Raw genomic sequence first — 22,360 nt, 5'->3', positions numbered from 1 at the left:
GGAGTTTAGACATAGCAGTTTTGATAGACCAGTGAAGAGGAGGAGACACGAGAGTGGTGAAAGGTACAATGATGGAGACCGACATGTTGGTAGATTTGGCAACAGCATTGGAGAAAGGAACTCTAGGCTTGATAGGTATAATGATAGGTACCACTCAGATTTAGATGAGGAATATAAGAAGAGGAACAGCTCAAGAACCCCAGGGAAGTCTACCTATGATAGAAGGAAAGGCATTGAAAATAGAAAAGAGAGAAATGCAAATGAAGAGCCACTTGGGACTGAAAGAAGAATCAGTGTCTTCTCAAGGTTAGGTGCTCATGGCAAGAGTCATTTTGATAGACCAGACCAAAAGAAAGATTATGAAGATGTGGACAGAAGACAGGAAGATAACAAAAAAAAAACTTCAAAATTTACTGATCTGCAAAGTGATGAAAGTTTAATCCACAGTAGGAGAACAAGGAAGAGGGATACAGATAACAGGAGTACTGTGTTACATTTAAAAGAAGCAGATATGCAAGTCATAAAAAAGTCTTCTACATCAAGTGTCAGTTTACAAGACAGTCAAATGACTACAAATAAGGACTGTCATTTCAGTCCAGATCCATCACCTGTTATAACTACAGATAATAAATGTAAACATGAAAGTGAATGCAATACACACATGCAAAGTAACAGTTCTTCAGATATTGGCATTGCTATTGACGAGCCGGAGAATTCCACTGGTCCATTCATTCACAAAACATCTGATGGAATTATTCATAATGCTTGTAAATCAAATTCAGTTTGTGAAGAGAAAATGTTAGGGAAAGACCTTTTTGAACAGAGAGTTATTTCAACAACATCCCAAACCAAGCAAGATGTACAGAATAACTCATCTAAACTTCCTCATAGTGTGAAGAATCACATAAACAATGACATTACAAATGATAGTGGTATAATAAATGGCAATAGAACTTCAGACAGTGCCAGTTCCAAGGAAGTGACTGGTTATAACTTTGACACTAATTCATACGATGAAGAGGAAATGTTAGGGAAAATCCCTTTTTGGGCAGAGAATGAATGCAAAAATGGCTCAAGCTAAGAAAAAGAGGAATGCTGAAATAGGTCAGACCAAACAAGAGCCACGAGAACAACTTTCAAGGCCTCCATTTGGTGTGAGTAATCACATGAGTAGTGATTCCACAAATGTGGTTGGTATAACAAGTACAAATAATACTTCTAACAATGGTCTCTCTGACCTCTTAACAAGGAACAGAGGTTATGAAGACACTGATAATAATTATGAATTAGATGCAAAGGATGAAGAAAGAATGTTGGGAAAATCTCTCTTTGGACAGAGAATGATGGCAAAAATTGCCAAAACCAACCAAAAGAAACAAGAAAAATTGTCTACATCTCTACAAAGTGGAAGAAATCACATGACTAGTGACACAGTTACATTAAGTGACAAGGTAGAAGAAATTAGTGAGAGAGTAGAGGAAAGGTTATCTCAAGATCAGGAAAGAGCAAGTGGCCACAGGGATGATGCTTCTGTTTTAGATATTAATGATCTACATAATGTGATGAGAGAGAATGAAAATAATCATACAGTGCAAGAAGCTTCTCATGATCATGATAATGACAAGGTAGATGATGAGAAACACATCTCAGGCCAAATGCTTGAAGAAAAATGTGGTGACAAGACTGGTACAAAATTAGGTACCATGAAGGATGTGACAGAGTCTCAGACAAATGTTAGCGACAAATCAAATGAGGGCTTAGGTGTGGGTGAACAAAATGTATTGCAAATGGTTCTTGAAGCAGGAAAAGAAAATGTTAGCGAACCTTTTGATGATATTGAAGTAAAAAGAATAGAAAATGTTACAAAAATGTGTGAGGAAAGTGATAATATTAGTGAAGGAAGAGCAAAAACCAAACTGTCAGGTTCAGATGAAATTATTATATCAAAATCAGAGACTAAAACTGCTGGAACAATTCTTGAAAATTTGGAATCAGAAGACAAAGTGAATTATGAGAGAAAAAGTGGAGAAAGAGAAGAAAGAACAGTGACAGATGAAAAATATAATGAAGAAAAGAGAGAGGAAAAAGAAGAAGGAACAGTAGCAGATGAAAAATATAGTAAAGGAATTAGTGGGGAAAGAGAGAGAATGGCAACAGATGAAAAATGTAATAGTGAAAGAAATACAAGGGAAAGAGAAGAAAGAACAGAGACAGAGGAAAATCATAGTAGTGAAAGAAAGACCAGGGAGGGAGAGAAAAGAAAGGTGACAGATGAAAAATGTAATAGCAACAGAGAAGAAGGAACCATGACAGATGAAAAATCCAGTACTGAGGATGTAGAGATAGCATCCCCCCAAATCCGTGAAACCACCTCTTGGGATAGCAGCAAATATACCTCTGTTACTCAAGGAAGACTCGAAGATCCTGATTTTGAAGACAGAAAAGAAGGAAAGGAGGGAGTGGAAGAGAAGAATGAAAAGCCAAATGTTTCTATAAGAAAGAAAAGAGGCCGACCAGCTAAACAGACAGAAACCGATGTTAAGGCAGTATCCCCCTGTGAATACACAGAAACTAAGAAGGATGGGAGAGGGAGAAGAAGAAGGGATGTGTCTGAAAAAGAAAAAGCCAGTGATGAAATATGTGATGAAGGCACTAGAATGGAAACGTCTAACAAAATGGATGGAACAGGGGTTATGACAAGAAATAGAACATTAGATACAACAAAAGGGCAGAGTAAAGCATCTAGTAAAGAGAGAAATGAGAAACCAAAGAATAATTTAGTTCAAACATCACCAACTGAGGCACAAGTAAATTTTAAATCTTCCAGAAGAATAGTTGAAGATTCTGATGACCAAGAAGCAAGCAGTAAATCAAAGAATAGACAGAGAAGGAAAATTGATACTAACAGTCAAAGAAACAAAGAAGTGGATGATACCAAAGAAAAAGGAGAAACAAAAGATGAATCAAGCAAAGCCAGACCAAAGAGACAATCACGTAGTGAGAAATCAGCAAGAGTGCAAGCATCTGGTAGTGAAGAAAATGAAAATTCACTAGATTGTCAAGAGAATAAAGAGATAACTCTCAAAACAGACATTGTAGAAAATGCCAGTAACAAGTCTGAACAAGAGTTAGGCATTAGAGGGACACGGGAAGTGATTGGGGGTACTGAGAATGCCAAAGTGGAATCAGAAGCTGAATGTTTACATGAATCTGTAGGTAATGTAGTACAGTGCCAAACCCCGACTAAAAGTTCAACTGATGAGGTGCAATGCCAAACAACTAAAAATACTTCCATTGAAAATAATGAGGTTGATGCTAAACCACTACCAAGCAGCACTCAAGCTGAAGTCAAAGCCTCAGGTTTCAAGCATGGGAAATCCGTAAAGGAAATAACAGATGTCCCTGAGACTTTGGTTGACAGGCTTGAATCTAACACAGAAAAATCCAAACTGATGTGTGGCGAGGATGATGAGAAAGTCATTAATGATGAAGATGTCAGTCGAGATTCTGGGGCTCTGGAGAACTGTATTGAAAAGGAAATACAGTGTAAGGATAGGTTAAACTCTAGAACAACTAATTCCACAGCATATGAGGCTGAAGAAGATGTCAAAAGTAACTCTGATGAAAGGATCAGAGAAGTTCCAGTTGAAAAAGATTTGATATGCAGTATATCAGGTAGTGATTCCAAAGGTGACACTCATGAAGTTGATAGAGAAGAGCAGAATAATGAAGAGGTAAAGCTTAAGAAAGAAAATGGTTTTGGGAAAGAGTGTTGTGTACAAGATAAATCAAACATACATACAGATACTGAGGAAGAAGGAAAAGAGAACAAGGAAGGAACAAATATGCACAATGAAAATACATCTAGAACAGAAAATACAAAAACTGAAGAAAGGCTCTTCCCTGAAGAGGAGGAACTCCTCTATGATGAAGACATTGGAGATGATGACGATGATGACAGTGAGGGATATGATTCTGAGGAAGTATCACAAACAAAATCCCCACATTCGAGTAAAAATTATTGTCTTCAACCACAAACAAGTAAACTGGGGTCCACATTTAATGCAGAAAATTCTCAGGGAGATGCTGTTCAGTGTATAAAAAAAGATGACAAATCTGCACTTGAAAAAGTGACAGTTAAAAATAGTGTGCAAAATGAGGAACATAGTCCTAAAAGAATAACTAGAAACCATTCAGCTGAGAGAGAGGATTTAGATATTGTGGGGGGATCAAGAGGAAGACCGTGCAGGTCCTCACCTAGGAAAGTTGACAAAAGCAGGAAAGACCTGTCAAGAAGTCGGTCACCACCAGGTAGATCAAATAGAAGGATTGGTAAGTTGACAACACTTGACAAAAAGTGCAATATAAGTGAAAATGATAGTGTCAGTCCCCTAATGGTCAAGGAAAAGGAAATGCAAGCCAAGTACGAGGAGAAGCTGGCAGTTGCATTTGGCAGGACGACAAGACAGGCCCAAAAGGCAAGTCAGGAACTGAAGGATAGAAATACATTAAATCCATTAGCACATCCTTTGGGAAGAGAAAATGGAAGAAACACTACAACACATGGTAATAGTAAAAATATACCATCTGAAGATAAGAATGAACAACTAAAGCTTGCAGCTGAAAATGAAGGTAATTGTGAGAAAGAATGCTTAAAACAAGATAAGCCAAGTACGCCTGTAAATACTGAAAATGGAAGAGAGAACATCAAAGAAGCAGGGTTACACAGTAAAAGTAATGCAGAACCTATAAAGGTACCTGAAGAGAGTCTTTTCCCTGGAGAGGAGGAACTCCTTTATGATGGAGACAGCGAAGGTGATGATGATGATGATGATGATGATGAAGATGAAAAGGAAAATGATGCTGTAGAAACTTCTAAACCAGAAGCAAGTGAAACGGGGTCCATATTTGATACAGATAATTCTCAGGTAGATACCATAAAAGAACATGATGGTAAATCTGTAACAGAAAGTGTGCAGAATAGGGAACATAGTCCTAAAAGAATAACAAGAAATCATTCATCCGAAAGAGACTTCGAGAATGTGCAGAGGGCAAGAGGAAGAAAATGTAGTGTTTCACCTAGAAAGAATGACAAAAGTGACAGCACCATAGACCTCTCAGTGAGTCGATCACCACCAGGTAAATCAAACAAAAGGATAACGAAGTTGACACCAAACAAGAAGAGTGAGATCAAGCAAAATGATAGTGTGAGTCCCCTAATGGTCAAGGAAAAGGAAATGCAAGCAAAGTATGAGGAGAAGATGGCAGTCGCATTTGGCAGAACCACAAGACGGGGCCAAAGGGCAGTTGCGGAACAAGACGATACAGGCAGAATAAGTCCGCCAGTACATTCATCAAAAAGGGTGAGTGGGAGAAACACTTCAAGACATAAAGGTAGTGAGAGCCCACCAAGAGAAAGAGGGAGAAAGCCTCCTAGGAGTAAAGAAGGAGAACACAAGAGGACAGATCATGAGAAGATTCATTCAGAAAGGAGCACCACTTCAAGAAATAGTGATTCCAGACTGAGAGTAAAAAGGATGCAAGGGAACGAAGTGGAGGAAACAAAAAGAAATAAAAGTTTACCAAATGGAGCACAACAAAGGAAGCCGACAAGTTTGGATGACAGTGTACATGGGAAGGTACGGTGGAAGAGACAGCAATCTGAGTCACCACCAGCTTACGGAAGACGACAGCGTGTGCATGAGAGACGAATGAGGGATGATGGAGATTCTCCAGACAAGGGAATTCATATTGGAAAAATAAAAATAAGAAATGAGATTAAAGAAGATGGTAGAAATCATGGTGATCCACCACCTAAAGTTCAGAGAGAGAGGAATTGTGTACTGGACCAACAGACCCGAAGCAAAGTACCAGTAGATAGCAAACTGTTACATAAAATTTTATGGGAGTCTCCAAAGAAGAGTATTGTCCAGGATGATGAAAAAGAAGAAGGCGAGTTAGATGAAGATGAAGAAGAAGGAGAATTAATTAGTGTAGCGACAAATGGAGGGGAGACCTCACACAAAGATACAAAGGAGTCTCACTTTCCCAATATCAGATGTAGATTCAAGACGACGGAATGAACCAAGATGGGATTTGAAGAATGCCAGGCCCACAAGAAAAAGTGAAATGTTAAAATATGAGAAAGCTTTACAAGAAGCCAAAGAGAAACATCGAAGAGCTGAAGAAGATAGGAAGAACAGAGTCGTGAGTAAGGAACCAGCACTGTCTAAATGTCAAGAAGCCTGATAGTGTTAAAGATAGATTTGCTTGGGAGAAGCAAGATGTGTTCACAGGAAGGGAAAAGAAGATAAATCAGGTCAGTGAAGCAAATGCAGAGAAGAGAAGGCAGAGCATGAGAGCTAGGCACTTAAGGACTTTAATGGAGGATGACACAACATTTTACCCATCTGATCTTTTCCAAGTTACACCAATTTTGGCTGTCCCAGAAAAGGTAGGCCCTGCTTCAGGAAGTGATGATACTATTGACATTCTGGTAAAGCAGAACCATGAGAAATATGGCCAAGACAGCCTCAGCACCAGTGGAGACTCTGAGATGTCATTGTTGTACTTTATTAACGATCATGAAGGGAAGAGACGTGCTACTTCTGACCGTAAATCTTCCTTTTTGAAGGCAACAGGGGCTACAAATGATGGCACAAAGAATCAAGCAGATGTTAAGATGAAGGCAAAGGAGCATGTAGTTGAAACCAGGGGTCTAGCAGATGAAAAGGCCAGTGAACAAAGTTTGGTGAAAGACAATGTTACTGTTGCAGACACACCACTGACTGATGGTATGGATCAGGAGCATGATAGTCAAAATTTGTTAGGCAATGAAAGCCTGTTAAACCAGTGTGTAAATGAAATGGCAACTGAGACTGGAAAGGAAGGTGACGGTCACATAGAAAACAGTTTAGAAACAAGAAATGTTGATCAAGTAGCAGAGGACACTGCAGAGACTGAAACAGCATGCGAAGACCGAGCCGCTGGCACCAAGACGCATATTACTGAATGTAGCGATGTACCTATGTTGAATGAGGCCAGTGCCACCGCTCAGTCTACTGATGCCCACGAAGATCATTCAAGCAGTTCAAGTGACTCAGACTCAGATTCAGACTCAGACAGTAGTGATTGTCAATGCAGCAAATGTGGTAACAGTAGTAGCAGTAGCAGCAGCAGCAGTAGTAGTAGTTCAAGTTCTTCAGATTCTGATAGTGACTCAGATGCAGTCATTGAAGAAACAATGCAAGAAGCAACAAATACAAGTGTTGCTGGAGGTGGACCAGACCAGAGTAAAATAGTGAGCCGCGTGAACAAGAAATCTCCAAGAAAAACTCCTCGGAAATTACCTTCAAAGCGAGAAAAGTCACCAAAGAAACCCTCACCTAGTAAGTCACCCCACAGGACAAGTAAAACCCCAAACAAGATGCTAAAAACGCCACACAAGTCTCCTGGAAAGGTTGTTCTGAAAACTCCAGGAAAAACGCCATGTAAGAAACTTGGAAAGACACCCAAAAAGTCACCTAGTAGCAAATTAAAAGAGCCAAGTGTTCAAATTTTACCTGATTTCCACAGCAAGTTGGAGGAGAATGGCGTTACTTCAGCCGAGGATAAAAGCCAGAGTAAGGCTTTTAATTCACAGGTACCAGGTACAAAACACAATACTAGCAATGGCCACATCATATCACCACCGCAGATACAGATGCTGATTTGTTCCCATGACGATCTGAAAAGCTCAGACCAAGAAGCGAGAAGAATCGGTTAGTGAATCCCAATCTCAGAATTCAAATAGCAATGGAGCCGCAGCTGCGCCTTCAAATAATTCATCATCAACTACTATTCAGAAGGTCTTCGTTCGGCGTCGGGCGAAGAGACCTGCCAATTTCTCACCTACCAAATCTGCTGCAATGAGTTTATCATGCGTAAGCGGGAAGAGTGCCATCTCACTTGTACACAGGGACCAACAGCCGTCACAGGAAACCTCAAATTCTGATCCCAAGAGCATCCAGGATGAGAATATTTTCAAAGAAAGAGATCGTGCACCGTCGGAACGTACCAAAGAGGAATTAATCTTGCGGAAGAGAACCAGAACTTCCGTTAGTGAGAAAACTATGGCCAGCAAGCGTTCTAGAATGTTCTCTCCAGAATCAAGGGAGGAGATAGCTGTCTGTAAAGACAGTGCTGAAAGAAAAACAAGCGAGAATGGTGCTGTAATGTCTGAGAAAAGTCCTGCGGAAGCCAACAAAACTGGTGTATCTACGAAAGCCATGGAAGTTCCAAAAGGACCCAACTTTGTGCCAGAGGAAAAGGACCGATGGACCAGTAAGAATATCCACCGGTGCCACCAGTACGATCGCAGCAAATGGAAAGTCAACTGATGAAACATCTACAACCGACAGCAAGATCATAGTCCCCGTCAAGATACGTCGAGTGAAGAGACAGCTCAACCTCGGGCTGTCTAGCTCCGTTTCGAGTGTTGTGTCTTCCGTACCTGACAGAAAGTCGCCCTTGAGGTCCACTGCGCCCTCGACGTCTGCCTCCACTCCGCCGCCAGCTAAGGACAGGAGCAAGTCCGTTGAAAACTCCCTGTCAGGCCTTAGGAGAAGTCCGAGGAAGAAGCTGGTGTCTACTTAGTATGTGAAGATTCATGTAAATATTGTACATATTTTAATGCAATTTCTCTTTTTTTTTCGACTGAATTTATGCCAATATATATATTTTTTTCTAGTGGAGAGAAGTGCTATAAAATGGGATGATTTTATATCTGATTACTTTTTGTGTTTTAGTTAAATTTTCAGTTTTATTGTTTGAATTACGTACATTTTCCAAAGAATAAACGTATTTGAAAGCTATAGGTAAATGTCATGTTAAGGATGGCAGTTATTGTGTATATAATGTATGTATTTATTGAAATTTATTTTTCTGTCATTTGAAATGAAATAAAGGTACATGTGCAAGAAAAGTTGTTATTTTTGAATAATCTTTTAAACGGGAAATAAACGTAAAATACCATTACTTGGTTTTATTACAGACAATTACCTAATTTACCGTTTTTGCTGTAGGAGATTCTTCTCTTATCCCCCCCCCTCTCTCTCTCTCTCTCTCTCTCTCTCTCTCTCTCTCTCTCTCTCTCTCTCTCTCTCTCTCTCTCTCTCTCTCTCTCTCTCTCTCTCTCTCTCTCTCTCTCTCTCTCTCTCTCTCTCATTTACAGGAAAATCAGATTAAAAAAAGAAACGCTCATTTTATGGAAACTTTTGAAGTCCAGTGGATCTAATTGTTCAAGATAATCGCCATTACAAATAACTTCACTTAAAATAAAGAAATGAATTGTTCGACCAAATATCTCATATTTTAGCCATATTTATACCAATTTGCAGTAATATACAGTATATACAAATAGTATGTCATTGCAAAATGTGTTTGGGAATATTAATGCTGGACATTGTGAAAAAACGGCTGAATATGGAAATAGTACATTAAAGCTGAACAAATATGGTTGCTGCAATCAAATTCGCATATGAACCTTCACAGTATGAGGGCATAGAACACAAACTCGCCCCCTTCCTAATCCCTTGCTCGTTGTTGTCGTGGGGGGGGGGGAGGCTTAGGAAACGGAGACTAAGACCCAATGTTGAGGTTATCCCCTACCTTGGGCCATAGCTCTCGACTCAACTAATTTTGCACGGTCTTTTCTCCTACTTCCTTTTCCTTATCTCCCCAACCCCTTCCCCTGTCCAATTCCTAAGGTGTCAGAGCCATGTTGAAAGTATGAACGGCTGACTTTGTACCAGTCATGAACGACCTCAGGGAGCTATGGGCACGGTATTCCCTTGGTTATTTGTCTAGTCCTTACCCCTTATGGGGAACCTGAGGGTGGACCTTTTATCTTCGCCACGTTCTTAAGGCTTACCATGGCCAGTAATGAAGATTTTGCACCTTTCTTAGAGCACTGAGGCTTGCCCCTTTTTCAACTAGCCTCTCTGAATCCCTGACTTCTTTGATCAGGGCTCTGACCGCTGCTATTAAACTTATATCCTCCAACCCACCTGCACAATCGTCTTCATTTACTATCTCTTCCACCCTTATTATAACTCTTCAATCCTATTGCCCTCATCCCCCCACAATACTATCTCACTCCACACCACTCCCTCCTCCACCCGTTCTTGCCCCTCTACAATTCCCACTTCTACAAACTTTTTGAGTACCCTATTTAGCCCAGCCAAGGGGGACCAATTCTTTGTGATTCCCCAAACAGCCTCTTACTCCGATATCCTCTTTCAACAGTGGCTCCAAAAATAAGTAGGCAAAGTTTCCTTCTCAGTCCAACCACTCACGTCTTGTCAGTTAAATCTGAGTCCTAAGACCATGCACAATCTACCCTGGTTAACCTCACTGGCAAACCTATTCCTGCTCAACCCTTCTCCCTACGATAAAGATTGGTTAGACTGTGAAGATGATCTACTTGCCTGCCTTGCTGACTACAATAAAGTATCACTACAGTGCTACACTATTCCTCACTGAGGCTGCCATAAGTCCCACATCAATATTATCAAGATTACCTTTCGTAGACATGATGTGACATATGCGCCAATTGTGGTGGCTCCTATAATGTATTTTACAGGGGCTGCCCTGCCTACAAGTTTGGTCTGAGGTAGCAGTTCTCAGATACAAACTTAGCCTCAATCTATGAGAAACCAGACCGGAAGCATGCCAAATGGTTTTTCAATCACTCCCTACTATCCTTCCCTCCACTCCTATCCCCCCCACCCAAGTAGTCTACATCATCCTCAGTACCACTACCCTCTACTCCTCAACTTCCCACCACTACTCCCCCTATCTCCCAGTCAAATCCTTTTTCCAATCTCAATCCAGATATTCCAATATCCACAACTCTCCCATGTCTCTCCCTACTCCTTGTCTTACCAATCGCACCAGACAATCTAAACATTCCACCTCATTTTCTACCACATCCCTTCCCAAACGCACATCCTCTACTCCTCAGATGCCTATCTTCTCTTCACCTCCTCATAAATAAAATTTTCGTTTCCCAAACTTCCCCACCCAAATCCCCTCCAGAAACCCATGAGGACATTAGAAACTTTCTAAGTAAAACTCAGGAGGAAGTTCCTCTTTCTCATCTCTCCTCCAATTTCTCTGCCCGCATTCCTTCCCAATACACCCTATTCTTTCCTCCACTCACACCAAGCCCCCCTCTTTCCCTACAGTCCCTAACACCCCCTCCTGGATACACACGTGAATCTCTTTTATCACAATGTCCTTCCCTGGATCCCAGTTTTCCTGATTGCCCTTCTGATATCACGCCTTCAGTTCCATCCTCTGATCCCCTACCAGGTACTCCTCCTGCTTCTCAGACATCCATCTCTACCCTCATCACCCTCTGATTGATCCACAATGACTCTTCTACAGTGGAACATTCGAGGTTTTCGTTCTCACAGACCTGATCTTCGTCACCTCATATCTTCATACAGCACATCCATTATACTCCAGTACAGATTTCAAATTATCATTTTGTATCATTCCCTCACTCTATCTGCCGCTTCCATACTTATCCATTATAAAACAACATATGTTATACCTCCCTGATAAACCGCTTTACCTGGCACAGGTATCCGCTTTTTGGATCACACTTGTTTCAGTCTACTTCTCCCCTTTCTTACCTATAGACTTTATAACCTTTGAAACCTTACTTTCCTAACTCCAACCACCTTACCTTATAGTCACCACACCCTCTGGGGTGCCTCCACTTCTACTTCCTGAGAACACATTCTCTCAAAAACTAACCTTAATCCTCCTAAATTCAAACCGCCCCATTCATTTTGACATGCGTACCCAATCATTTTCAGGCCTTGATTTTTATCTTTACTCTCATTCCCTTCGTCTAGATTTCCATTGATCAGTTCTAGACCACTTTCACTCTAGTGATCACTTCCCCATTCTTTCTCCTACTTTCTGTGTCCCACTTCCTAATTCCCCTCGCTGATCCTTTAACAGAGCCTCTCTCTCTACCCTTGATCTTCCTCCTTCATCCTTCTCTTCCACTTCAGATATGCTTCTATAATTCACAGCCAATATCCACAGCCTATACAGCCATTCCCCATATTCCCAACCTTACACTTCAAAATGTGTTTCATTGTGCTACAGTGCTTCGGCTGAAGCCTGCAGTGTGGAACAGCTACTGTCACAAGAGAGGCGCCCCAGTCATTTAACATATCTTTTGAGAAGCTGACACCTTTTAAAAAGGTATACATTATCCTGTGTTATGATACCTTCCACCTACTTTCTTGTCCTTTCAATATTTATTAACATATGGACGACCGGAAACTTTCCTCCCCACTGGCGACAAACCCTTGCACTACTTTTTCAAAAACTACCTAAAGACTATCGTCCCATAACATTTCTCCCTGTCAGTTTGGATTTCGTCGCAACCGAAGCACAGCTGATTCTCTTGCCTATTTCGAAACACATCACATCAGCATTTGCATGCCGTGATATAGTATTAGCTGGCGGCATCATAACCTTCAACAATTATCTTCCCATGGCCTATGCGGGAAGATCTTCCGTGTCAGATTTGCCTCGTCTAGATTGTATTCCCTCAAATCGAAGATGTCCCACAAGGCAGTGTGCTCAGCACATTATTTCTCATATCTGTAAATGGATAAGCTTCAGCTCTACCACCAGGATTCCGGTCATCACTGTACATAGATAACCACACCAGCAGTGTCGTGAAGGCGTAATTTTGGCAACACCCAGAGATTATGCTGCGTCACATTCACCCAAATCGCCAGATCTCAGTCTCATAGAGAATGTTTGTTAGCCATGGGCAGAGACTTTCCCCGAGATCATACCTGCAATTTTCATGTCATTGCCCAAACCATTACAGCATAGGAGTGATTGGGCTCGGCAGACGGACGCCAGTTAACTGCCCCCCTCCCCCAAATAACGCTCCTCAGGGGTCACAACACATTTTTCCAACCGTTTTCGGCTTTGCATCATATTGCTAAGTCAGAAAGAGTAAAGATTCTTTTTTAGCGATTATACCATAAGTTATTTTTTTTCATTTTCTTATACTGTCCTTTTCTCGTATTGAAATTTAAATCCACATTGTATATCTTACTATTTGCTTTATTAAAAATTTATTCTCACTTCAACTTTTGTTTACTTGTGCATTCTTAAATTGTACAGGGAAATAAAACAGCTATATATTGATAATATTTTTCATAGCAACATTTTCCCAAATAGAAACTTTAAACATAAAAGTATATAGCACTGGAAAAACATGACTCTGCAGGGCTCTGTATAAATTTACATTAGTGGACACAAGGCCATAATTTTATCGGAAAGAGATCACACCCTATGTGAACTTTATACAGTGCAAAGATTCTATTTTTCACGAAAATATACATTTAAATCTGAAAAGTCAGCAATGGACGGCGTCCTTAATTGTCAATACACACATGAAAATGAATTATTCTCCTACTTAATTCTGTAAACATGTCACAAAGTTTATTTGACACAATGCGCTTTAATATCACCTTATCCTGTTTCAGCCTATGATAAAAATGTGCGACTGTAACCGTAGAAGAAAAGAAAGAAAAAGAAATATGTTTTTTTCTGTGAGGCCTTCCCAACATGAACTCCCCAGAACTTTGTCATAAAATAATAATATTAATGATATATAGATAAATAAATAAATAGTCAAATTGGCACATCCCTGTCCCATTGTTTATCATGAATTTCACTGTGGGATGACGTATCATTATGAAGAAAAATTTCGACTCCCGTGTTAAGTATTGTATTATTGGCATCCTTATACTCGCCATTACCGTCTCTTTAAAAATGATGGTTTTATTAAAGTTTAATATAGGAAAAAAGAAAAAAATAGAATTCTTATCATGGGAGTTGACATTTCTGTTCTAATATGCCATCCCAAGGAAAGTCGATGATGAACTTTACATAACAAGATCCTAGAGCACTCACTAACAACACCTTATAACATATTCGGATATGGTCACAGTTGATAAGCTTTGATAGATAATCTCTTAATCACAGATATACATGTCAGGATTGGCTTGGAAGCACATAAGGACAGTTCCAAGGCAATACACAATATGGATAAGATGAAAGTGGGTTGAATACAAGTGGATGTGGACATGTCTTTCTCTGTAGTCGGTTGTCGTAAGTGCAGTGGAAGTAGTCACGGCAGCAGCCAGGGCAAGCAGGGTAGTTACCTTGGCGGTTGCACTGACTCATCTGGCCACCACCTGTAGGGCAATCTTCTGGCCGCAAACAAACTGGATAAGTGGGATCTGTGTTGAACACAAGATTTCCTGGGCATTTTGCCACAGTAGGTGTGTACCCACGGCCAGAAAGGGAAGGTTCACATTGAATATAATCCGAACAGCAATGTTGACATCGTGGGAAACTTCCAGGGTGGGCACAGCTACTTACATTGGCAGAAGGCCCTCGCAATACTGGATCGTAAGGGCAGTCTGAAGGTGGAACACAATAAGGATACGTTGAAACGGTATTGAAAACCAGACCTGGAGGACAATGTCTAGTTGCCCGCATCATCTGGTTACCATTGTGGTAGCAATGTGTGTACACCCCGATACAGATATTACTTTTAGCAAAGAACCCAGCATGAGAGCACCCAGTCGCTGCTTGATCCTGTGGGGTGGTGAGGGAGGTTTCACCTGGATTAGGTGCTGGAGTATCTAATGATGAGGGAGAGGGGTTGCTAGTGGTGGTTTCTCCATGTGCAGAACATGGAGCATAGCACGGGGCTGATTCCACACAACGTCTTGTACTGTTGCTGAATATGGGCTTGTTTTTAGGACATCTGGCTACAACTGGCTGAGGAACTAAGCCATTAACAAAAACACATGCATAATAACGAGTGCAGTCGGTCAGATCAGGGATAAGAATACCCGCACGCTTGCATTCTGGTTTACAGTGATCTTGATCAGTCTCTCCAGAATCCGAATTTGATGTCATTGTTTGTTCAGTGACTTCTACTGCAGGGCTGGTGTTCAGAGTAAAAGCTGTATTTACAGTTCCCTCAGATGTGCCAGTACTTCCTTCTGGTGTTGGACTGCTAGTGTCCATTCCTTCTGGAAATGGATAGGTAGTAATAGGTCCTTCTGGTGCTGGACTGGTAATGTTAAATCCTGGCATTAGACTGGTAATGATAGGTCTCTCTGGCATTGGACTGGTAGTGCTAGGTCCTTTGATGGTGGACTGGTAGTGCTAGGCCCTTTTGATGGTGGACTGGTAGTGCTAGGTCCCTTTGATGGTGGATTGGTAGTGGTAGGTCCCTTTGATGGTGGACTGGTAATGCTAGGTCCTTTTGATGGTGGACTTGTAGTGCTAGGTACTTCTGATGGTGGACTGGTAGTATTAGGTCCTTTTGGTGGTGAAATGGTAGTGATAATTTCACTGGAATTTGGATTGTTAGTAATAGGTCCTGTTATTGGACTAGTGCTTACGGCTCCTTCTGGTGTTGGTTTGGTACCGACAGATTCTGTTGGTGTTGGTTTCTCACTAGTAGTTCCTTCTGTTGTTATAGTGTTATAAATGAATCCGGCAGGTGATGGCGTGATGGACCCCATTGTTATTGATTCACTATCTGTTTGCTGACAATTCAAGGTGCGACAGGGAGCATGACTTTGACAGGTCTTACTCTCTGCATCAAACACAGGCTTCTCTCTTGGGCATCTGATTCTCAAAGGGCGAGGAACAGTGCCATCAAAGAATATACAGAGGAAGTAGTGATGGCAACTGGTTGGATCACGTACAATAGAATTTGGCTTTTCACAGTAAATACTGCAAGGCCCATCGTCACTTGGGAAGACTGTAGATGCAACTTCTGATGCAGGTTTGACAGTAGTAGCTACTGTTGTAGACATTGTAGCTACAACTCCTTCACATGTAGTAATACAAGGAATATTCGCAGCACAAGAGTGTTTTTCGAGGTCAAAGACTGGTCGTTCTGGGGGACATTTTCCTCTAACCGGTGAATAGTGAGGATATGGAGTAAGGCGAGTGATGTTGCACATATAGAAGTGGTTACAGTCAAGAGGGTCATGGACAAGAGTATGTTGGGAAGAGCAAATTGGTCGACATAGATTAACAGGTGTTGGAGAATATGTTGGCATAACTGTGGGTGATAATGTCACTATAGATGAAGAACTACTGATATAAGGATATTCTGTTGTACTGGCGGGCACCGCAGATGTTGGCAAGTAAGTTATATTTGTTTCCTGGCATGTTGTGATACAGGATGATTCTGCTCGACAACTGTAACTCTCCAGATTAAAGACTGGGCGAGAGAGTGGACAATGAATCCTTGTGGTGTAGGCTTGTCCCTGTACAATCATACAAACATAGTAATAGTGGCAATCCATGGGGTCATGCAAGATGGTGTTGTGTTGAGTGCAGTTTGGACGACACGTTTCTGGAATCAACATTAAACTATTATCTGTGCCATTTCCATTTTGGGTTTCACTCTCCTGGCACGTAACCAGACATTCTGCAAACTTTAAACAGCTTTCACTTCTTGCATCGAATACAGGTCGACTTGGAGGGCATGCCATTCTTGTAAGAATGGTGGTATTACCATTGACAGTGCAGGTATAGTAATGGTGGCAGTCCTTGGGATCCTTTACCACAGATTCTGGTCGGACACACGAGGGCAAGCATGGATCATGCAGATCTTCAACTGTTGATGGTACTGTGGTTTCTTGCGGAGTAGAGGGAACAGAACACATTTCAATGCATCTAGCCTCAGCTTCACACCGGAGTTTAGTCCTGTGAAAGAAAGGTTTGGTGGAAGGACATCTAGCACGAACAGGATGTGGTGTCAGACCTCTCAGAAATACACATATGTAGTAGTGGGTACAGTCCATTGGGTCTGGCACTAGGGAGTTCGGAATGATGCACTTAGGCTGGCAGCTGGCGGCATCAGGGGTCGGTGGAGGCATCGGAGCAACAGTGCCAGGACAGGTTACCACACACTGTATTGACGCCATACATTTCCCTTCATCTTGGCTGAATACTGGCTTGTCTTCGGGACACTTGATGCGTTGGGGCTTCATTGAAAAATCATCAATGAAGTGACAGACATAGAAATAATGACAGTCTGTTGGATCTGCTAGCCAGGAATCAGGTATGAGGCAGATAGGCTGACAGATTGATGGTAGTGTCCCTGATGCTGAGACATTTTGGTATGTTGGTGAGATGTTGAATGGGGACTGGGTGGTGTTGGAAGCCAAGGAAGGAAAAGAGGAAGAAGTAACAACTTCTGGTCTTTCGATGTCAGTGCCAGCGAAAGCTGGATGCACCATCTGGACAGGAAATGGGAGCGAATTTGGAGGTATTAAAGAGGAATCAACTGTAGATGTTGCTGTTGTGACACTACCAGGGAGTAATGCACTTGTTGGAGTAATTGACAGTGAGGACAAAGATGTAACAGTTGTAACAGTTCCAGTGATTGCACTAGGCAGTGATATAATACTAGTAAATGTACCATACAAGGATGTTACACTTGTGACTGCACCTGGTGTACACTTGTTGACCGGGTGAATAACACTGTCACTGTACATGAGTTTGTTACACTTGAACGCAAGGGGATGATGAACAGTGACGTTCCGGACGTGATATACACTGACAGTACCTGCAGTATGTACACTTGTGACTGACGGAAAGAGAACATTGTGACACCTGTAGTGTATAACACTTTGACTGTCCATAACTGTGTACCTGTAGTGCACCAGGATGATATAACCTGTGGCTGTACAGCAGTAGTTACACATTAGTAGGGCTGCTATACACTTACGTACTGCTATACATGGACGACAGTGACATTGTGGACCCTGAGTGTTATACCTGTACTGTACATCCTTTAACTGTGGTCACAGGATGATACTTGACTGTACAGGAGGATGTCTGTGACTTACCAGGAGATGTTCACAGTATGTACGCAGTGTTACAAAGTGTACAGTAGGATATACACTTGACTGTACTGCAGTGACGACACTGTGACTGCACAGGAAGTGAAATTGGGACATATGTATAAAGAGTCAACAGGTACTGTGCGCCCAGGATGATACACTTGTTGAATTTACACGTGAGACAAGATGTACCAGTGATGTCCGCAGTGTTAACTGACTGTACCAGGAGTAACCTTGGACTGACCGGAAATGCACACTGTGGTACGGCAGTGTTAACACTGTACTGTACCATACTGTTGTACACTGTAGCAGGGGATGTGACGTCCAGTGAGTCAGACGTGATATAACACTAGACGTACCTTGCAGTAGTAACACTTGTGACTGACAGGGAAGAGCAACATCTGTGGACACCTGATGTTATAATTGTGACTGTACCATACGTTGACACTTGTAGTGCACCGGGATGAATAACACCTGTGCTGTACCAGCAGTTAACTGTATGTACAGCAGGATTTACACAGTGAATGTACCGGCTGATATAACCTGACAGTACTGCAGTGAGTACACTTGTGACTGCACGGAATGAGCAACATCTGTTGTACACCTGGCAGTGTTATAACACTTGTGACTGTACCATACACTGTTGTAACACTTGTGCTGCACAGGGAATGAGATAACACCTGTGACTGTTCCAGGAGATGTTACACCTGTGCTGTACAGCAAGATGTTACACTTGATGTACAGAGAGTACACCTGTGCTGTACCAGGCAGGATGTTACACTGTGACTGTTCCAGGCAAGATGTTACACCATGATGTACCAGGCAGTGATATAACACTGACGACTGTACCTTGCAGTGACGTAACACTTGTGCTGCACCAGGAAAGACGCAACATTGTTGGTACCCTGGCAGTGTTATAACTTGTGACTGTACCATCACTGTTGTAACACTGTAGATGCACCAGGATGAGATAACACTGTGACTGTACAGGCAGTGATTAACACCTTACAACTGTACCTTGCAGTGAGTAACACTTGTGACTGCACCAGGAATGAGCAACATCTGTTGGTACACCTGGCAGTGTTATAACACTTGTACGTACCATACACGTTGTAACACTTGTGCTGCACAGGGAATGAGATAACACTGTGATGTCCAGGCAGTGATGTTACACCTGTGACTGTACCAGGCAGGATGTTACACTGTGATGTACCAGACAAGATGTTACACTGTGACTGACCATGGCAGTAGATGTTACACTGTGACTGTACCACACGTGTACACTGTACTGACCAGGAGAGATTACACCTGTGACTGTACCAGGCAGGATGTTACACCTGTGCTGTACCAGGCAGTGATATAACACTTACACTGTACCTTGCAGTGACGTACACTTGTGACTGCACCAGGAATGATGCAACATCTGTTGGTACACCTGGCAGTGTTATAACACTTGTGACTGTACCATACACTGTTGTAACACTTGTACTGCACCAGGAAATGAGATAACACCTGTGACTGTACCAGGCAGTGATGTTACACTCTGTGACTGTACCAGGCAGTGATATAACACTTACGACTGTACCTTGCAGTGACGTAACACTTGTGACTGCACCAGGGAATGATGCAACATCTGTTGGTACACCTGGCAGTGATATAACACTTTACACTGATCTTGCAGTGACGTAACAACCTTGTTGACTGCACCAGGGAATGATGCAACACTGTTGTACAGCCTGGCAGCTGTGTAATACACTGTGACTGTACCAGCAAGATACACTGTGTGTACCAGCGATGTAACCTGCTGTACCAGGAATGATGTAACTGTACTGACCGGAATGACACCTGTTGTACCAGGCAGTGTTACACCTGTGCTGTACCAGCAGCGATGTTACACCTGTACTGTACCAGGCATGAGTTACACCTGTCACTGTACCAGGCAGTGATATAACACTTACAACTGTACCTTGCAGTGACGTAACACTTGTGACTGCACCAGGGAATGATGCAACATCTGTTGGTACACCTGGCAGTGTTATAACACTTGTGACTGTACCATACACTGTTGTAACACTTGTAGCTGCACCAGGGAATGAGATAACACCTGTGACTGTACCAGGCAGTGATGTTACACCTGTGACTGTACCAGGCAGTGATGTTACACCTGTGACTGTACCAGGCAGTGATATAACACTTACAACTGTACCTTGCAGTGACGTAACACTTGTGACTGCACCAGGGAATGATGCAACATCTGTTGGTACACCTGGCAGTGTTATAACACTTGTGACTGTACCATACACTGTTGTAACACTTGTTAGCTGCACCAGGAAATGAGATATACACCTGTGGCTGTACCAGGCAGTGATGTTACACCTGTGACTGTACCGTGCAGTGACGTTTACACCCTGTGAATGTACCAGGCATGGATATAAACTTGGACTGTACCTTATGGTAACACTTGTACTGCACCAGGAATGATGAACACCTTGGTACACCTGGCATGTGTTTACACTGTGGACTGTAACATACACTGTGATGTAACACTTGTGACTGCACCAGGGAATGATGTAAAAACACCTGTGACTGTACCAGGCAGTGAATGTTACCAGGCAGTGTGACTGTACCAGGCAGTAGATGTTACACCTGTGACTGTACCAGGCAGTGATATAACACTACACTGTACCTTGCAGGCACGATTAACACTTGTGACTGTACCAGGCAGAATGTAGCAACTCTGTGTACCTGCAGGTTATAAATTGTGACGTACCTACACTGTTGACATTTGTACGCACGGGAGATGGTAACACCTGTGACTGTACCAGGCAGTGATGTTACAACCTGTGACTGTATCCAGGCAGTGATTACACCTGTGACTGTACCAGGCAGTGATGTTACACCTTGACTGTACCAGGCAATGAGTTACACCTGTGACTGTACCAGGCAAGAGTATGTTACACCTGTGACTGTACCAGGCAGTGATATACACTTACACTGTACCTTGCAGTGACGTAACACTGTGACTGCACCAGGGAATGACAACTCTGTTGTACACCTGGCAGTGTTATAACACTTGTGACTGTACCATACACTGTTGTACACACTTGTACGTGCACCAGGAAGATGATGTTACACCTGTGACTGTACCAGGCAGTGATGTTACACTGTGACTGTACCAGGCGAGATGTAAAACACTGTGCACTGTACCAGGTTGAGTGAGTTACACTGTGACTGTACCAGGCAGAGATGTTACACCTGTGACTGTACCAGGCAGATGATTACACCTGACTGTACAGCAAATGTACACCTTGTGACTGTACATTGTACGCACCAGGAATGATCAACCTTGTGTACTGTACCAGGCAGAGATGTTACACCTGTGACTGTACCAGGCAGTGATTAAACACTTGTGACTGTACCAGCAGAGAGTTACACTGTGACTGTACCAGTAAGGTTACACCTGTGACTGTACCAGCAGGATGTACACCTGTGACTGTACCAGGCAGTGATGTTACACCTGTGACTGTACCAGGCAGCGATGTTACACCTATGACTGTACCAGACACAGATGTTACACCTGTGACTGTACCAGGCAGTGATGTTACACCTGTGACTGTACCAGGCAGTGATGTTACACCTGTGACTGTACCAGGCAGAGATGTTACACCTGTAACTGTACCAGGCAGAGATGTTACACCTGTGACTGTACCAGGCAGCGATGTTACACCTGTGACTGTACCAGGCAGATGTTACACCTGTGACTGTACCAGCAGTGATGTACACCTGTGACTGTACCAGGAGATCAACTGTGGTTACAGCAGTGTGTTACCCTGTGCTTACCAGGCAGTGATGTTACACCTGTGACTGTGCCAGGCAGAGATGTTACACCTGTGACTGTACCAGGTATTGATATAAGACTTATGACTGTACCTTGCAGTGACGTAACACTTGTAACTGCACCAGGGAAAGACGCAACATCTGTTGGCACACCTGGCATTGTTATAACACTTGTGACTGTACCATACACTGTTGTAACACTTGTAGCTGCACCAGGAAATGAGATTACACCTGTGACTGTACCAGGCAGCGATGTTACCCTGTGGCTGTACCAGGCAGCGATGTTACACCTGGGGACTGTACCAGGCAGGATGTTACACCTGTGGCTGTACCAGACAGATGTTACACCTGTGACTGTACCAGGCAGAGATGTTACATACACTGTGACTGTACCAGGCAGCAGTGATACACCTTACAGATGTACCTTGCAGTGACGTAACACTTGTGACTGCACCAGGAGAGCACCTGTGAGTACATGCAGTGTGTTACACCTGTGCGTACCAGCAGTGTTAACACTGTACTGCCCAGGACACGAGTACACCTGTGATGTACCA

The 22,360-nt window shown here is 42.4% G+C and overlaps 3 protein-coding genes across 3 annotated transcripts in view; all 3 read left to right on the top strand.

Moving 5' to 3' along the window:
- LOC119574979 overlaps positions 1-1,113 on the top strand; it is an 8,992-nt gene extending 7,879 nt beyond the window's left edge. The window contains exon 5 of the mRNA XM_037922281.1: positions 1-1,113. This exon is cut by the window's left edge and continues 494 nt beyond it. Within this exon, the coding sequence (XP_037778209.1) occupies positions 1-1,081 (1,081 nt within the window). The 3' untranslated portion in view covers positions 1,082-1,113.
- A 1,562-nt stretch (positions 1,114-2,675) lies between these two features.
- LOC119575495 (serine/arginine repetitive matrix protein 2-like) lies at positions 2,676-6,249 on the top strand. The gene is made up of 3 exons (XM_037923151.1): positions 2,676-4,815; positions 4,918-5,952; positions 6,065-6,249. The coding sequence occupies exons 1-3, from the start codon at positions 2,676-2,678 to the stop codon at positions 6,247-6,249; spliced, it is 3,360 nt and encodes a 1,119-aa protein (XP_037779079.1).
- A 106-nt stretch (positions 6,250-6,355) lies between these two features.
- LOC119575494 (suppressor protein SRP40-like) lies at positions 6,356-7,765 on the top strand. Its single transcript, XM_037923150.1, has one exon. The coding sequence runs from the start codon at positions 6,356-6,358 to the stop codon at positions 7,763-7,765; it is 1,410 nt and encodes a 469-aa protein (XP_037779078.1).
- The last annotated feature ends 14,595 nt before the right edge of the window (positions 7,766-22,360 follow it).

This window comes from Penaeus monodon, chromosome 7, assembly GCF_015228065.2.
Source record: "Penaeus monodon isolate SGIC_2016 chromosome 7, NSTDA_Pmon_1, whole genome shotgun sequence".
Lineage (NCBI taxonomy): Eukaryota > Metazoa > Arthropoda > Malacostraca > Decapoda > Penaeidae > Penaeus > Penaeus monodon.
Note: the sequence above shows the minus strand (reverse complement) of the source record. Positions and strands in the feature narration are given on the sequence as shown.